We start from the raw sequence: 17,498 nt of genomic DNA on the forward strand, positions 1-17,498 counted from the left end.
CAACATTTCTGCTTGTTTCATTTATTTCTTTGGGGGGAGGGGTGGGGCTGGAACGGATTAATAGCATTTCCATTCATTTCCAATGGGAAAAGAGGATTTGAGACAGGAGTGTTTTAAATTATTAACATGATACATAAATAAATACATTAATTAAACTCGCACGGCGAGGTTTAAACAGCAAAACTATCCAAGAAATTTTGTTGGGGGGGTAAAGTGAGGGTGACGGGGGGGCTCCAGAGACTGCACTGGCCCAGTCCCAGCAGGTCCTTGGCGCACACCTGAAACGTGTACTTCCTTCCTGGGCTCAGACCCTTCAGTTCCACGCTGGTGCTCTCCAACGGGCCCAACTGCGGGAACACAAAAAAAAAAATAAAATACCAAAAAGAAAAAATTGTATATATATATATTTAATATATATATTCAAAGCAGCTCTCGATATGTTATCATTGTTAACTATATCGAAAAAAAAACAATAACTTCAGTAATAATGACAATTTTTAATTGCTGTTGGTGGGGATTCATAAAAAATGAGTTTTTAATGTTATTGTACATTTATTTTACAGCTCTGTACATATATTTGATTGCATTTCTACACACATATATATATATAATGAAATTATATTTAATAATAATTCAATTTGAAAAATACATATATATTCAAAGCAGCTCTCAGTATACTATCATTCTTCACTGTATTGAAAAAAACAATTCATTAATGAAAATTTTTAATCATTTAATTTTATTTTAAAAATATGCTGCTACTTCAGATGTGTTTTTAATGTTCTTGTAGATGTATTTTACATTGCGCACATTTTCTTACATATTTTTGTTACATATTTCTTAAAGATTTGTAATTCAAAAATGGTAAAAACGTTTACTCAATTTTATTTATTTTTATTTTTCTACACTTACATTTTATTTATTAATCTATTTATCCTGGACTAATTTTAATCATTTAGTATTATTTTATTTAACTTAATTTTTTTCATGTTCTCTTTTATAGGTGAAAGTAAAAAAAAAAACACAAATATAATAAGAATATAATAGCATAAAGATACACATTTGAAATATATATTCTAATTGTTTTCGCAAAATATGTCAGGCAAACATATTTATCTTATTTTAATTTTCTTTCAATATTGTATGATCAAATTAATTCTCTTTTATTTATTTCATATTTTTATTGTTGTCCGATAATGATTTTACTCATCATCAGTGTACTGCAACATACACATTTGTAAGATCATAATTTGAATATTTTCACTTTCTTCTGATTGGCTAGGAGAAATCTTGCGGTTTTTGTGTCTCAACTTCAAAGATGTTGCACTGACGACTATAAAAAAAAATAAAAAATAAATAATATTAATAATAATAATAATACAAGTGTGGACTTTGAGCGTACATTGACAGACTTGGCCCGGCCCTTGTGGTCCGACTGGTACATGATCTGGTACTTGAGGGGCGCCACGTCCAGGTGGGTCCACGTCGGGGGGGGCGACCACTCCACCAAGACCTTCCTGGAGCGGCGGGCCGACACCGTGACGCCCACCGGGGGGTCGGGTTTCACTGCAAAAACAAACAAAAAATGCTGAGTCAGACGGAAAGCGTTGGCCTCGCAGTTCTGAGGCGCCAGGCTCAATTCCCGAGCCGCCTGCGTGGCTTTTCTCCGGGTGGGCACTCCGCTTTCCTCCCGCATCCCAAAAACATGCGACATTAATTGGACGCTCTAAATTGTCTAAATAAGATTTATGAAACGATAGCATCTCGGAAAATTCCATTTTTGTTCCCTCTCTTTTTTTCTTTTTTTTTTAAATCTCAAAATGTAATAATATAGCAATCCTAAAATAATGTTTTATTCTCAAAAAATAGGGCGGCACAGTGACTCAGCTAGAAAGTGTTTGCCCCACAGTTCTGAGGTCCCGGGTTCAATCCCAGACCCGCCTGTGTGGAGTTTGGATGCCTGCGTGGGTTTTCTCCGGGGCACTCCGCTTTCCTCCCGCATCCCAAAAATGCGCAACATTCATTGGACACTCTAAATTGCCCCAAGGTGTGATTGTGAGTGCGGCTGTTTGCCCCCACGCGCCCTGCGACCCGTCCGGGGTGTGCCCCGCCTCCTGCCCTGTTGACGGCTGGGATAGGCTCCGGCACTCTTGTGACCCTCGTGAGGATAAGCGGTCTGAATAAATTGTCCCTATTTGTGCTTGTGTGTATGAGACTGTTTGTCTCTACGGCAACCAGTTCAGTTTGTACTCCGCCTCCTGCCCGTCGGCAGCCGGGACAGTCTCCGGCACTCCTGCGACCCTCGTGAGGATAAGCGGCAAAGAAAACGGATGCGGCACAGTTGCGACGGGACCGACGGCACGTACCGATGTCCTCCAGCATGAAGCTGCGGAGGAGGGAGCTGCTCCTCCCCGCCGACGACAAGGTGGTCACGTTGAGGATGTAATCGGTCAGCAGCTTCAAGTCGGGCAGGTGGCAGTGCCAAAGCTGCCCCCCCCCCCAAAAAAAAAAAAAAAAAAAAGGGGTGGTGGGTTAAAATACACTGAACGCTCGCTTCTCGGATGAAAATTCGCTTTCCGAACGAAAATTTCGAGATTTTCTTTGCTTCTGTTTTCGAACGAAAATCGGTACTGGAAGGCACCGGAAATAACATAACGCGCGCACGGCCCGACCAGCTGATCCACGACGGACGGCCTTTATACCCAGACGTGTCCCGGTAGCTCCGTTTACTGACTGTTTTTTCTTCCGATTGAGGACTTTTAACCCCCAATCATGGCTCCAAAGAAGTTCTTTGGGAAAAGAAAAGAACTTCCGGAGGGGGGGGGGGGGCAGAGTCACCCCCACCCAAGAGATTTGATGCAGTCGTTGATAGTTTTGCATTGTGAACTTGAATAATCCTCTGTTCCATTAACATTTCTGCATTTTGGTTTTGTTTCAAAGATTTCGTTAACTTGATTTATGAGTTAATGTTTTTTTTTTAGGTTAATTTTGCAATAATGATTTTTTTTGCCCCCCCCCCCCCCATTATTGCTTGTTTAAAGTTATTCTGCAGTTTTGTTAATAAAAAGGTTTACAAGGCTTGGGGCCGAGTCGCTACAGATACGGACGGCAATGCGCTCCCAGACTAGCCTACTCTACACTCCCAAAGCATACGTTTTAAGGAAAAATAAATACATTTCTTAAATGATTTTATTATATAAAGTATCTAAAGTATACATGTATTTCTACTATGCAGTTTATTATCAGGAACAGCTAAAAAAATGCTTTAAAAATCCCAATTTTTTTAGGCTTGGAATGCATTATTTCTCTTTCCATTCATTGTAATGGGAAATGTCGATTTGGTTTTCAAACAAATCACTTTTAGAACGGATTGCGGTGCTGTAGACATCTATTAAATAATTACTTTGAAAAAATTCTGCATTTACAGCGCATTTTCCGTGCTAAATGTGTCAAAGAGTTTTAATAATCAACTTTTTCATGCTCTAATATACAATATGTATATTTTAAAATTGCGTACTGATTCTTACAAGGGTTCAAATTTCCTGATTTAAGTTAGTATATTACTGTACCACTGTAAATATGATGTAAGTATGTGTACAGTCCTTATCGCTCAATCTTTTGTATTAATCTATTTTACTTCCTTCAAAGTCAGAGGTTTTTAAATACATATTTTGGAGATTGTTATGTACAATTTTGTTGCTTTGACGCATACGTGATTGGTTGATATCTTATTGCACCGGTGTCAAACTCAAGGCCCGGGGGCCAGATCCGGCCCGCCACATGATTTTTTTTTTTTTCTAGCGTGTCAATTGCCACCATTCTTCTAAAAATCTGGAGCAAAATTTCAAATCGTCATATGTCATAAATGATAAATTTAAGATATTACAAGCATTTTTTGTTACCAAACGCGAACGGTCGAAAAAGACACGACCCTTGATTTCCGAATCATAAATTGATGACGTAAATATGATGAGAAGATGAAATATTTTTGTTCCAGTCATAACGGCACTCCGAGGGAAACCGGAACAACAATGCGGCCCGTTGGAAAAATGAGTTTGACACCCCCGTTTTATTGGATTAATTGATGAAAGTGGATGAAAGTTGGTACCCGCACTGATGAGGATGATGACGACGAGGTGAGTTGACAGCTTTTGCTGATTAACGGCTGGCGTCTCTCGCTGAAATGCACGCACACACAAAACAACAACAACAACACATTAATATTTTATACATGCAAACTTCCGAGTCTCAACGTTGTTTTGTTGTATTGACACGAAAGTACCTGTAGGTGGCGATGTAGCGCAGAGGCTGGCCGTGTTGGGGTTCGGGCCACGAGCAGAACGCGACCTTGGGATAAGTTGCACACCAGCAATGCACGCTGGGACTCAGCCGAGAATCTAACGGAACAAATTCAGCATCGTAACTTTGGAGACAAACAATCCATCTTTTATATTGTAATTATTATTATTATTTTTCCCCGTCAAGTGGGCGGCACATCAGTCTCAAGCTCATTTTTCAGTTTGGGAAGTCATTTGTCAAAAAAAAAAAAAAAAAAATCTGTGCACGATAACTATTTTTTTAGTATATCTTTTTTGTATTTTTTTTTAAATTAAAGAGCAACAAAAAAATCCATAAATGATGACATTTGCCCCAAAACAACAACAAAAACTTATCATCGCTTTCCATATTTTTCTTTTTTTCAAGACTAGCAAATATTTAGTTTTTGTTGAATAAATGTAATTTTTTTGTGTGTTTCTGGACAATAAAAAATAGTCTTTTCCCAAAGAAAAAAAAATAAAATAAAACGCCCTCCAAAATTCCATTACCTTTACATGTATTATTATTATTATTCATAATAGAACCATTTTTTTCTTTTAGGAAACAAATAAAAAATAAAATTATTAATAATAATAATAAATTGTTATTAGGTGTTTACTGGGAAAAACAACAAAAATACTTTGGTTTTCCCCAAATATTTTTTTAACTTAAAAAAAAATAACGCTCTGCTTCCAAAAAATCTCTTATATGGAAAGCAACAATAAAAAAAAAATACATACATGAGAATTCTTTGTTAGGTTTTGGTAAAAAAAAACTTGATCTTGTCCTTTTCTGTAAAGGTAAATACTTCATATTTTTGGAAAAATGATTTTTGAAAAATTTGTTTTAAAACTACTGTAATCTTATTATGTTACTATAGTTATAGTATATATATATATATATATTATATATATATATATAGTATAGTTACTATATTAAGTTATGATGTTACTATACCATATATGTTACTGCTACATTACTATAAATGAAACAAAAGTCATTTTTTGTTTTTCCCTTCACACAAATTTTCAGGCATCATTTTATTGTTACTTTTCCTTCCATTTCATTATCATAAAATTTTTAAAAACGCATTTATTTTTGTACAATCACTTGGATTTACTCCATGCATTGAAATCAAATTCTTTTGCTTGAATTAAAGCGGCGAAAGAAAGGAAGTCGACGCGCTCACTCACCGGCTGAGGTCGCGTCATCCGGCGTCGGGTCCGCGGTCTCGCTCGCCACGACCAACGTCAAGAGGATGCAGAACCGCGCGCTCGTCATCTTGGTGGAAACACTCGCCGACTTGTAAGAAAACACGCGTCCGAGCCGGCGCGCGAGGGTTTTATCGAGTGGCCGGCGGTGAAAGCGAAAGAGGAACCAAAGACGTCTCGGAGGAAAACCCTGCTCGGGTATCGGCTGCCGCTTTTCTGACGTCTTCGGGAAAGTTTGGACGGGTCACATGCGGTGAAAAATCGTAATAACTAACAAGGTGCCACTCCTGGAGAAAATGCGGGTGGAAGAAATTGTAAGCAAAAATGAGCTGAAGACGAACAAGGAGAAACGGCGGCGGCATTCGGATGAGAAATAAGGACGAAATAGCCATATTTGTAAAAAGGAGGAATTGCTTTATTTAGAAAAACATAACAAAAAAAATTGTTGCTTTTCAGAATTGTTTTCCTCAGAAATCTCAAAAAATGATTTGTTTCCTGATTTTGTTTGAAAATGTATACATCCGCCCCCAAAATTATTTTTTTTTTTCCAAAAACCCCAAAATACCCCTCTTTTTCTTCTTTTTTTTTGTTTGGAAAAAAAAAAATCCTTATCCATTCAGATTTTTATGTTATTTTTGTGTGTACTGAAAACCAGTCAAAGCAAACGATTGTTCAAAAGAACTCCCAAACGTTTTCATTTTTAGCTCTACAAATATTGACTTTTTGTTTGCTTTTTAGGTTTAAAAAAAAAAACAAAAAAACAAACAAAAAAAAAAAACGTACATTTTCCCAGAAACAAGACCAAATATTTAGATTGACTAATTTCTTTCAAACTGAATGAAAAAGCTCCCGTTGAAGTCGCGAGGGTCCCACTTAAAGCGCAGAAGCTTCGCCCGCCGCCGAGCGCCCTCTAGTGTCCGGAACAGGACGCGGTCGCGCCGACTCACCCGGCAGCGTCACGTATTTTCCCGGCCATCCTTGTGGGGCCACGGCAGCTTCCACCCGGAGAGGGCGCCCCCGTGCGGGCCTCCGTCGGCGGAGGTGCGCAGCGAGGTGAAGGCCTTGCTGATCCAGTTGTTCCTGGCGTCCTGGAGGTCGTTGGCCAGGATGCCCCTCTCGTGCTCCAGTTCCTGCGGACAACAGAAGACCGCTGGAGACGAAAATATTCCCATATTTTTATTATTTACTATCAAAAACTCAAAAAAAAAAGAATTGCTTCTTGCGTATTCAAAACAAACGCACAACTTTGCCTTAAGGTTTAATTAGCTCAATGCTAACTAAAAACGCAAAACACTGTCTGCACGCTAACCGTTAGCACGAATGGTCAACTGAATATTTGAAAACAAAAAGCAGAGAAACGCATGTCGACAGACTGCAATCTTAAGCCATCCACCCATCCATCCATCCATCCATTTTCTTAGCCGCTTATCCTCACGAGGGTGGCGGGAGTGCTGGAGCCTATCCCAGCTGTCAACGGGCAGGAGGCGGGGCACACCCTGAACTGGTCGCCAGCCAATGGCAAGGCACATCGAGACAAACAGCCGCACTCACAATCACACCTACGGGAAATTTAGAATGTCCAATTAATGTTGCATATTTTTTGGGATGTGGGAGGAAACCGGAGTGCCCAGAGAAAACCCACGCAGGCAGAGGCGGGTCCAGGATCGAACCCGGGACCTCAGAACTGTGAGTTCAACGCCTGATCCACCATGCTGCCTCTTGTAACATTACATTTTTAAACATTTTTATTGGTCCACTCAACCCTCTCTAGACCACATAAAATTTTGCAAAGAGAAAAATCTGATACTTTCACAAAATGATACTCTGTTCTTAAAAATTTCCATTATTTTAAAGCTGTTGCAAATTTGCAACCCCTGCGCGGAAAGGGTTAAGTAATTTACACAATTCCGCACACTCACGGTCCTCCGATTTAGTCAGCAAAATGCATTATGGGTACCCAGAATTCCGGTTTTAAACAAGAGTACTGCGTTTATAGAAAATATAGCTAAACGTTGCTTTTTACTCAGATTTGCTCCCGTCGATATTGTTCTGAGGGAGGTTAACTTTGGTCATTCTCAAGTTATTTCATAAAACTCAGACTGCGGTTTGTGTTTTTAAACGCTCACTTTCCGAACGTGCCTTTCATATTGCTAATAAATTTGGCGACTTAGCACATGCATGAGTCATACGAAAGCGCTAACAATCCAAACCCGGCTGACTTTGTGCCAGTCATTGTTGGCGCGTTGAACTCACTTAACCTGTCGAGCAGACTCGAATGTCGGCTTCGACAAAAGCTTCTGGATCTGTTTAATATTTTTGTTTTGCCGTAACCATATTTTTCTCGTGACATTTTGAGTTTGTCGTGCCATTCCGAATTTCTCTTGGGAGTATTCTGAAATTTTCTCAGAACATTAAAAGTTTGCTGCAAGATTCAAAATTTGGTGGGAAATTTTCATTTTCTTTCATTCAAATTTCAAATTTGCTGTAATATTCTGAATTTTTCTTGTAATTTTCCAAGCTAGTCGAAGCGTTCTGAATTTGTCGTAAGATTTTTTTTGTTTGGTAAAAAAAACCTCCAACCTCTTTCGTCAACGCTTAATCGATTTTTTTTTTTTTGTTTTGGTCGTATAATTAAAATGAGATTTTATGATTCGTTTGCAGACGATACAGCGTCATACCGCACCTGGATTTTGCAGTTGGCCTCCACCACCTGCAGTTTAGTCTGAGCCAGCTCCTTCTCCAGCTGCCTGATCTGCGCCCTGAGGGACTCCTTCTCCTGGTTCTCCCGCCTCAGCTGGGCCTCGCTGGGGCCCGAGAGCCGCCGATCCCACTCGGGCGGCGGCGAAAGCGCAGGCGACGCGTCGGACTCGCCCGCGGCCGTTTGCCCGTCGTGACGGCGACACTGCGGGCAGGCCTTCGCGGCGTTCTGGAACCCGCAAAAATGTCAAAAGGGCGAAAATGAAGGCGCGATGAGTCCAAATGTTACTGAAACAGTTTGGATTTTGACAACTTTCACCTCGAGCGAGCGGACCTCCTCCAAGTGGGCGTCCTGCTGCTTCTCCAGACGGGTCGTCAGCTGGGAGCAGATCTGAACGGACGGGGAGACCGCAGGGCGAGGTCACGTGACCGACGAGGTCATCACCCGGCGCCGCAACCGCACCTGTTTGTAGTCCGCGATGATGCCCGCCGACCGCTTGACCTCCTGCTCGGCCCGCTCCAGCTCCCGCCGCAACACTTCCTTCAACTTTCAAGAGAAAGGTCAACGGTCAACGGCGTGCCCGTATATGGCCGGGTGCGCAAAGTCTGGAGCGGGGGCATTTCCTGGCCGAATGTGTGCGTTTCCATCAATTAAAAAAATGGAAATTAAACACATCAAAAGCTGAAAAGAAAATTTCAAATGTTGAAAGATAAGCACGTTATTTCCTTAAATTTAAAAAAAAAAGTGACAAAAGTGTAACTAACTTTTTTAATCGAAAACAAATATTTGAATGGTATTTGTCACATTTTATTTAAAAATATATTTAAATGATTAAAATGTTTATGTTAAATGTTACATAATATTACACTTTTTAAAAATATTTTTTGCTTGTAACACAAGACATAAAAATGGTAAAATTCATAAAAAATGTAAAAATAGTAATCATAATAATAATGAAATAAAATAAAAATTATTTGGGGATTAAATATGTTTTTTCAATTGAATTAAGATTGAAATATTTTTGGTTGTTAAATTTCTAATTATAAAAACAGCTAAATGACAATTTTTGACTATTTAAAAAATATTGATTTCCAATAAATTCACAACATGAACAAGTTAAATATGATCAGATATCACATTGTTTTATATTCATTAAAAAATAAAAAAACTGTTAACCAACTATTTTTGAAATTCTTATTTCTTAATTGTATTAACATTATATTGAATGTTACAAGACAGACATTAATAGAGACTAATGCAGTTTTTCCCCAAAGCGGAGCCCTTAAGCAATTTGTGACCCACTTCATCATTTTTATTGACAAGTCGTCTATTCCAACAACGACAATAAACACGGCCGGCATCAAAATCCTACAATGGTGAAAGTTATTACACTATTATTACACGTCACAAGTTACACGATAAGCGGATTATTTATTTATTTTTTTAAAATAGGAAGCGCATCACTCTGTGGTCATCCGCAAAATGATGCGTGCACCCACCATGGCCGCCTCCTCCTCCTTCCCTCGCTTCTCCTCCTCGGTGGCCTGCAGTTGACGCCGGGTCAGCAAAAGGTCGCCGGTCAGCTCCTCCACGCTGTCCTCCGCCTAGCGACACCAACGCCGGTCACGTCAACGCCCGGACAAATTTTATCCGCTTTTGTCCCAAAATGTACACGCACTAACAAACTCCTCCTATAAGCGATCCCAAATGATGGACCCCGAAAGGAGGTCGTACTTTATCCAGGGCGCTCCTGAGGGCCACTTTGCTGGTGATGAGCCTCTGGGCCAGGTTGTCGTTCTCCTGCTCCAGACGGAGGCTGGCCTGCTGGAGACGGTGGTTCTCCATCTGCGGCGTTCGGGGGGGTGGGAAGCGGTCAGCGTCGGCGCGGAGCCGGTTCGAGCCCACTTACTTTCAGGCCCGTCGTTTTCCCACCTGGCACTTGTTGAGGGGGTCGTCCTCCATCAGTTGAAGGCGGCTTTCTCGCAGTTTGGCTTTCTTCGTCGGGACCTCCTGAGGGGGCAACGGTCCACACTTTTGAAGGCCCGCCTCCCCTTTGACATCCAGACAGAGTTGACCCCCCCCCCAAAAAAAAAACCAAAAACAAAAAACAAACCCAAAACAATTGCACTCTTGAGTTGGTGCACCGCCTCTCAAAAAGTGGGGGAAAAAAACAGCAACAAAATCGACACGGAGAATAGCAAAGAACAACTGATATTAGTGCCGTACTGATGAGCGGTGAGGAGTCGAGCTATCTCAATGAATAGTAAATTTGTTTGTCTTGTACTGCCCCCGGGTGGCCAAGGCAGGCGCGTCAGAAACAGCAATGGCTGTAGTGTGACAAAAACGGTTTATTCATTCATCTTGTGTTCCACTTATTATACGATATACTTCTTCCATTATCATCTTCTTCTCCTCCTTCTTTTTTAGTCCCTTTTATCCCAAAGGTCCCTTTTGGTTTTTTTCTTCTCTCTTTTTTTTTTTTTTTTTAATTCTCAGAAAACTGTCAGCCCTCATGTTCAGTTTCGTGTGCACGCACGCTAGTTTTGAATTTTTTAAACTATGAAATACAGCATTTAAATACAAACGAGTCCAATAGTAATCGTCAAGTACTAAGTAATAATACGCGATACATTGTAGTTTCTACAATCACACCGCGCATCGATTTTTGCAGTTGAGTTGCGCATGCAATTACACTGATGAAATGATATATTAATAATTGCAATCTATCTAATGATTGTTTGTTTCTGTTTTCAAAAGAAATTGAAAACATGACTTGTGTTAACCATTACATCAATATTTTCTTTTACATTCACAATATTGAGTGTGATATCTTTAATGTTCAAATTTTGCTATGTTTATTTTTCATTTGAAAAAAAAAGTATGTATTTTCCTCCCAAAAGCCTGTTTAATTTAATTATCACAATATGTAAATTTGGAGCAACAAAATAAATAAATAAAATAAACAAAACATTTTTTCCCCTTAAGATTGTAGAGCATGCAATTGTACTGATGACATGAAATATTAATAATTACAATCTATCCAATATTTTTTTTTCTGTTTTCTAAAGAAATTCAAAACATGCCTTGTGCGAACCATTGTAACGTCCTTTTTTTTTACATTTGCAATATTAACTATGATATCTTTAATGTTCAAATTTTGTTTATTTTTCATTTGAAAAAAAAATATTTTTCTCCCAACCTTTTTATCCATCCTGTTTAATTGAATGATCACAATATGCAGCAATATGGCAAAAAAAAAAAAATCATTCTTTTCCCCTTAAGTAATTTTTTTTCCATCACACTATGCATCTTTGTAAAAATTGCTGAAATTGTTGCAGTTGAGGGGAGCTCGCAATTGTACTGATGACATGAAATATTAATAACTACAATCCATTTTTCTGCTTTTAAAAGAAATCGAAAACAACTTGTGCTAACCATTGCAGCATCCTTCTTTTTTTTTTTTTTACATTTGCAATATTCACTGTGATATCTTTAATGTTCAAATTTTGCTGTTTATCATTGTAAAAAAAAAAAAAAAAAAAAGTGCATTTTTCTTCCAACGTTCTTATCCAGCCTGTTTAATTGAATTATAATATATGCAGCATTGGAGCGATTAAAAAAAAAATTATTACAAAATTGGGCCGCAACGGCCATTGAGCCAGACTTTTTGGCTGGAAATTGTACATGACGCGCCAAATTTCATACGACGCAAATCTGAGGGTGGGCCTCTTACCTGGATGTGTGGTCCCGTTTCGGCCACCAGGCAGGCCAGGATCTCCTCCTCGCTCATTTGCTCCAGCATCTGAGCGTCGCAGGACAAGGTCACCGACACCTCCTGCATCATTTTCACCTCTTTTACCACACCCGTCCGCCCCCCCCCCCCACCTTACCCACAAAAAAATACAAATAAAATAAAATAAAAAAATCTGAAGGATTTATGATTAAAATCTCCCACAGGGCAAAAAAAAAAAAAAAGAGAAAAATCCAAAATCCAGAAAGCGGAGGAAATAGCGCGAGGAGTGCCGCTCGGCATTCGGATCCAGCGGCGCTAACAGGTTCCACCGGGTTTTTAACCCGCACGTGGGAGCGTGGACACGCCCACCAGCCTTTCTGTCCTCTTTCTCTACTTCTTCTCTTCCCTCGTTTCCTCCTGGCACAGAATCCGACAGAACCTGCGGGACGCCTCCGGCCGGGAAAAGAACTTTCGCGCAACGGCGTCGCCAGTGTCGACGATCGGCCTCGGGCCGTCGAGGGGACTTTATTGTGATAATGGCGCGACCGGCCCGGGAAAACGAGTCCGGCAGGTAAAGCGAAAAGAAAAATACCGAAACATTAATTGGGAACACGCCCTTTTTTCAAATGTTTTCATTTTGACGGAATGCTTTGTTCGGAGCACATTCGCTTCCTCTTTTTTTTTTTTTTTTTTGTTTTGTTTTATTTTTTCCTGTTGAAAGGTCGCATTTCTATTTCAAATTTCATAAATAAATAAATTAAAAAAAAAATAGGAGTGTCTCGACTGCAGTATTTTTTTTTATTCTTCTGAGAAACAATGACGACCTTTTGATGGACGACAATGATTAAAATGCAGCGGAAGCTCGATTTAATAGCTCCCGATTGAGCAGACTTTGGATTCCAGGTGGAACTCATACAGCAGTCACGTAAACTCGGATGAACATTGAAAATTTCAAATATTTTTGCGCTTTTTAATATTTACTTTAATTAATTATTATTTATTTTAAGTTTTTTTATTTTATTTTCACAATAATTTTACACAGCATTGGATGCCTTAGGCCAAAAATAAGTCAATTTCTTTTTTTTTTTTTTTGGTATACTGGTGGTGGGGGGGGAAAAATGAAAAATGCTTCATTTTAATAGACACCGAAGACCAATTTAATGGATAAGCCCCACCCAACTATCGTTTAATCGAGGTTCCACTGTATTCTTATCAGCTTAATTAATTGATTTTCAGTCCAGTGCCGTTATTGATCCAATTCTATGAAAAGGACCCATTTCAACCCACATCATTTATCCTTCTGTCCATTTTCTTTGCCGCTTATCCTCACGAGTTCAGGTGAGTCGGTAACCCATAACGTCCGCAATGTAACCTTACAGCGGAGTCCAATGGCAACTTTGGTTCTATGTCAATAACGGCTTAATCCATCCATCCATTTTCTAAGATGCTTATCCTCACAGGGGTGCCAGGGAGTGCTGGAGCCTATGCCAGCTGTCAACGAGCAGGTGGCGGGGTACACCCTGAACTGGTCGCCAGCCAATTGCAGCGCAGATCGAGACAAACAGCAGCACTCACAATCACACCTTGGGGCAATTTAGAGTGTCCAATTACTGTTGCGTGTTTTTTGGGGGGTGGGGGATGTGGGAGGAAATTGGAGTGCCCACCCGGAGAAAACCCACTCAGGCACGGGGAGAACGTGGAAACTCCACACAGGCGGTGCCGGGATCGAACCCGGGACCTCAGAACGGTGAGGCCAACGCTTTACCAGCTGACCCACCGTGCCGCCGCCACATCATGCAATGACGACTAATTACAAACAATACGAGCGCAACCGTAAATATCACTAATTTCATAAGTAATAAAAGGCAGGAGCGGCTTTCTGCTCTTCTTGTACGTCACTCAAGGGTGCAGGTGTACCTAATATTGCGGCCGCTGTCTTTTAAGGTCCCAAGCCGATGCACACAATTTGACACAAAAGTCAAAATTATAGATATATAGCGATAGAAGCAGGCATATACTGTATCCGTGGCAACACGACACTTTCTATACCGCCACAGTACATCAAATGCAGGATGACATCATCATCATGGCGTCTGTAAACAGGAAGTAGTCCAAAACACAAACGTGCGTGAGACGGAAGAGTCCCAACGTGTACTTCTTCCTCTTTTTCTTCTTCTCCTCCTTTTTTTTTTTTTTTTTTAGTCCCAAAAGTCCCTTTTGTTTTTTTCTTCTCTCTCTTTTTTTTTTTTAAATTCTCGGAAAACTTGTCAGCCCTCATGTTCAGTTTCGTGTGCGCGCGTGTTAGTTGTGACATTTTTTAACTACATATCAACAATACAAACGAGTCCAATAGTAATAATCAAGTACGATGTAAAAATACGCAATACATTGAAGTTTCTACTACAGGAGTATATCTTAATGTTATTAATTCATACTATGACCTCTTCCCATTCATACAATGGTTTAAAATTGCTTAAAAAATGTTTCAAAAAATTATTGTAACCGTTGAAAAGATTCAATTGAAAATTGAAACATGGCAAACATTTTTTTTTAGCTTAAAAAATTATATTTAAAAAAAGGTAGTATATTATTAGATTACTAAATTAGTTGTAATTCTTATCATAATTAAACTATGGAACACAGCATTTAAAGGATGATAACTTTTATTTTATTAATTTTATTTTAATAATTCATTAATTTTCAAATTTTAATATTGATTTATTAATTATAATTGTATGACGTAAAAGGCTTTGAACAGGCTCCCCCTCCCAAAACGTTATTTTTTTCTCATTTTCTAGGTTTGCTAAAACATGTACGTAAATAATTTTGAGTACATTAAATAAAGCGTGATGAAGGTAATTATGTTGCTGGAATAAAAAAAAAAATATATATATGACTTTTTTTAATATGGTCAAGTCTTCAAAAGAGGAATTTAGATGTTTGAATTAAAAAAAAAAACTAAGAAAAAGAAATTTGAAATGGAAGTTAAAATTTGTTGGGATGTTTTTTTTTTTTTTTACTTTTAGTGAGCGCTAAATGATGTTATTAGTTTTGAATATGTCGCAAGAGAAAATCAAACAACCGTTTGGTGTGACGGTGATCTTGGTCGTTTCAGTCCATGAGGTGTGTGTGTCCCCCCCCCCCCCCAATCCAAAGAATCCACATCCGTGTGTAGTATGTTCACGCGGCCTTGATTTGAGAAGTTCAAAGGTCACACCTGAGTGCTGTAGGGCCTGAGCGGCGGGGCCGGGCACACGTAGCCCAAAGGCAGCGGCTTCTCGTAGTACGTGTGGAAGCCCAGACGCTCGCCCCCGTTGAGCATTTGGGGCGCGGCGCGGCCGGCGTACGGCGAGCAGGCGCGGCAAGGGGGGGCCGCGGCGTCCAGCTGGTCCAAAGACACGGGCGGGATGGCGGCGCCGTCGTTGGCCAGCGCGTTGCACGTGTCGCACGGGAAGTGGGACAGAGGGTCGGGGAGTGCGTCCGGGAGCGTCGCGGACGCCGGCGCCGGGGCCGGGCCCGGGCCCCTGGCCGCCTCAGAGACATTCTTCTTACAGCAGTAGTACTGCCGAAAAACACACATGAGGGTCAGCAAATTGTTTACCGTAATTCCCGACCGACAGAGCGCACCTGGTGATAAGCCTCAGTACACAAAAAGAGTTTAGCGGTGCTAACGCTAGCCCGGTGGTGCTAACACTAACGCGGCGCCGCTAATGCGAACGTGCCAGTGCCAACGCTAACGCTAGCGCGGTGGTGCTAACGCTAACTAGTGCAGCGGCTGTGAAAAAAAGGCACGGCTTGGAAAACGAGAATTACGGTACTAAAAAAGTCAGTTTGTCGAAATGTTTTTTTTCTTTCACAAAAACTAACATTTTATTTTTGTAAACAACCAACTTTGATCTAAATTACAATCCCTCCCCTCTACTTTTTGTAGTTTCTAAAACCTCAGTTTTGGAAAATTAGCCCTCATTATTTTTTCCATCAAAATATTATATTTTATTATTATTATTGATTGTATATTATTATATATATATATATAATAATAAATTACTCATTATATATTATTATTATTACTTTATATTATTTTATTATTTTTTATTTTATATAATTTCCCCCAAATCATACGAGTTAATTGTAATTGTTAATTGAAATTGCTGCTGCCTTGCTCGTAGGTCGGCACATTCATTTTTGACAAATTGGCAAAGTGTTTTTGCGCTCGTACCTGCAGTCGACAGTAACAGAGGACCGCCACGATGCACAGCAGGATCACTCCGGCAAGAATTCCTCCCGCTATCACGATTGTTCCCGCTGACATCCGACCAGATCTCCATCAAACCCTGCGCAGCGTACAAGAACGACGACAAGTATTAACAACGTAAAAATTAATATTTGGAAGGTAGCAAATGGCTAACGACGCAAGCAAACATATTACGCATCCTGTCCAAAACACCAAGGAACAACAATTAAAGATTTCTTCACGTGGAGTGCCACTTGAAAGAATGAGCATCCATTCATCCATTTTCTGAGCCGCTTATCCTCACAAGGGTCGTGGGAGCACTGGCACTTATCCCAGCTGTCATCGTGCTGGAACCGGAGTACGCCCTGAGCCGGTCATCAGCCAATCGTAGAGAATTAGCATACAAAAGCATTTTTTTTCCACCTAAAATCCAGAACATTCTCAGAATACAGTTCGGTTGTATTTAACTTTAAAGGGGGATTCTGGTCGGTACTAAGGATGTTTTGAGGTGGTACTTGGTGGGAAGGGAAGAAAAAAAACTTATGTAAGGAGCAAGAAACACGCACAAAAAAATAAAAGTACCTGAATGCAGCTCCTCCATTACATCAGCGTAATAAATTATAAACGGGCCGGTCCACGCTAACGTGGTTAAAAGCGATAGCGAGCTGGCTCGTCGTCTTCTTCTTCTTCTTCAGGATAAGAGCGCACAAGTTGATGCAGTAATTATGAACCCACCGTGACATATTCCGCCAACACTAAACGGACTCGAGAAAGGAGCTGCGCTGGATAACATGCGACGCGATCGCAGCACGAGAAACGGCCGACGTGACAAAAGTCTACACACCCCTGTGCCGTAAGATGTGACTCCGAAAATGTCAGGAAAAGCCTCCCGGAACAGCCAAACTTTATTTTGGCATGGAAGTTGTGACACACAAAACATGTTTAAATGTGATAATTCCCCCCCCCAACATGCGGTTATGGAACCACATTGTTATTATTATTATTTTTACTCCCTCACTTGAATATTGTATTTTTTTAATTGAGTTGTAACGGTTGTAGGTCACAAGTGGGAATAAATAATCAGGGTTGGCTATCTATTTTTTTTTTAATCTCGCAGGTGTGTTTATTTTTATCTACAATCTATACAGCGAGCAGGTTAGCCAACTAGCTTGCGCTAGTCCCAACCGGATCTTATGCTTGTTTTGCTTCCGGTGTTGAACTTCTCCAGTGTGCCAAACGTAGATGACGTCACTCTCGGTGTCGAAATTGTGGACGTGAAGAGGTTTCACGCGACTATTTTTAGCC

At 40.2% G+C, this 17,498-nt stretch overlaps 2 protein-coding genes across 3 annotated transcripts; both read right to left on the bottom strand.

Annotated features, from left to right (window-relative positions):
* Positions 1-59: 59 nt before the first annotated feature.
* On the bottom strand, positions 60-5,610 carry ebi3 (Epstein-Barr virus induced 3). Its single transcript, XM_061844303.1, has 6 exons — positions 5,511-5,610; positions 4,283-4,397; positions 4,109-4,178; positions 2,367-2,487; positions 1,403-1,566; positions 60-347 (listed from the first exon to the last, which is right to left on the bottom strand). The coding sequence occupies exons 1-6, from the start codon at positions 5,596-5,598 to the stop codon at positions 171-173; spliced, it is 735 nt and encodes a 244-aa protein (XP_061700287.1). The 5' UTR covers positions 5,599-5,610; the 3' UTR covers positions 60-170.
* Positions 5,611-6,059: 449 nt separating this feature from the next.
* LOC133513480 (rab GTPase-activating protein 1-like) lies at positions 6,060-16,295 on the bottom strand. Of its 2 annotated transcripts, XM_061844330.1 has the most exons (10): positions 16,179-16,295; positions 15,177-15,521; positions 11,960-12,028; positions 10,159-10,236; positions 9,961-10,071; positions 9,726-9,830; positions 8,689-8,772; positions 8,545-8,616; positions 8,212-8,454; positions 6,060-6,658 (listed from the first exon to the last, which is right to left on the bottom strand). In XM_061844330.1, the coding sequence occupies exons 1-10, from the start codon at positions 16,269-16,271 to the stop codon at positions 6,485-6,487; spliced, it is 1,374 nt and encodes a 457-aa protein (XP_061700314.1). In that variant the 5' UTR covers positions 16,272-16,295; the 3' UTR covers positions 6,060-6,484. The 2 variants fall into 2 exon arrangements, with proteins under 2 accessions (XP_061700314.1, XP_061700315.1); XM_061844331.1 differs by lacking the exon at positions 11,960-12,028.
* Positions 16,296-17,498: the final 1,203 nt, after the last annotated feature.

The sequence above is a fragment of the Syngnathoides biaculeatus genome, chromosome 15, assembly GCF_019802595.1.
Source record: "Syngnathoides biaculeatus isolate LvHL_M chromosome 15, ASM1980259v1, whole genome shotgun sequence".
NCBI lineage: Eukaryota > Metazoa > Chordata > Actinopteri > Syngnathiformes > Syngnathidae > Syngnathoides > Syngnathoides biaculeatus.

Bases quoted from the DNA above. Each gene is read 5' to 3' on its own strand.
- ebi3 (XM_061844303.1), bottom strand. From the start codon at position 5,598: ATGACGAGCGCGCGGTTCTGCATCCTCTTGACGTTGGTCGTGGCGAGC. The intron at 2,488-4,108 runs GTACCAACTTTC...GGGGGGGGGCAG, and splicing joins CATCATCCTCATCAGTGCGG to CTTTGGCACTGCCACCTGCC. The intron at 1,567-2,366 runs GTACGTGCCGTC...TTGTTTTTGCAG, and splicing joins CTTCATGCTGGAGGACATCG to TGAAACCCGACCCCCCGGTG.
- LOC133513480 (XM_061844330.1), bottom strand. From the start codon at position 16,271: ATGTCAGCGGGAACAATCGTGATAGCGGGAGGAATTCTTGCCGGAGTG. The intron at 15,522-16,178 runs GTACGAGCGCAA...GTTTTTCGGCAG, and splicing joins TCTGTTACTGTCGACTGCAG to TACTACTGCTGTAAGAAGAA. The intron at 12,029-15,176 runs GTGTGACCTTTG...TGCGACGCTCAG, and splicing joins TCAGGCCCTACAGCACTCAG to ATGCTGGAGCAAATGAGCGA.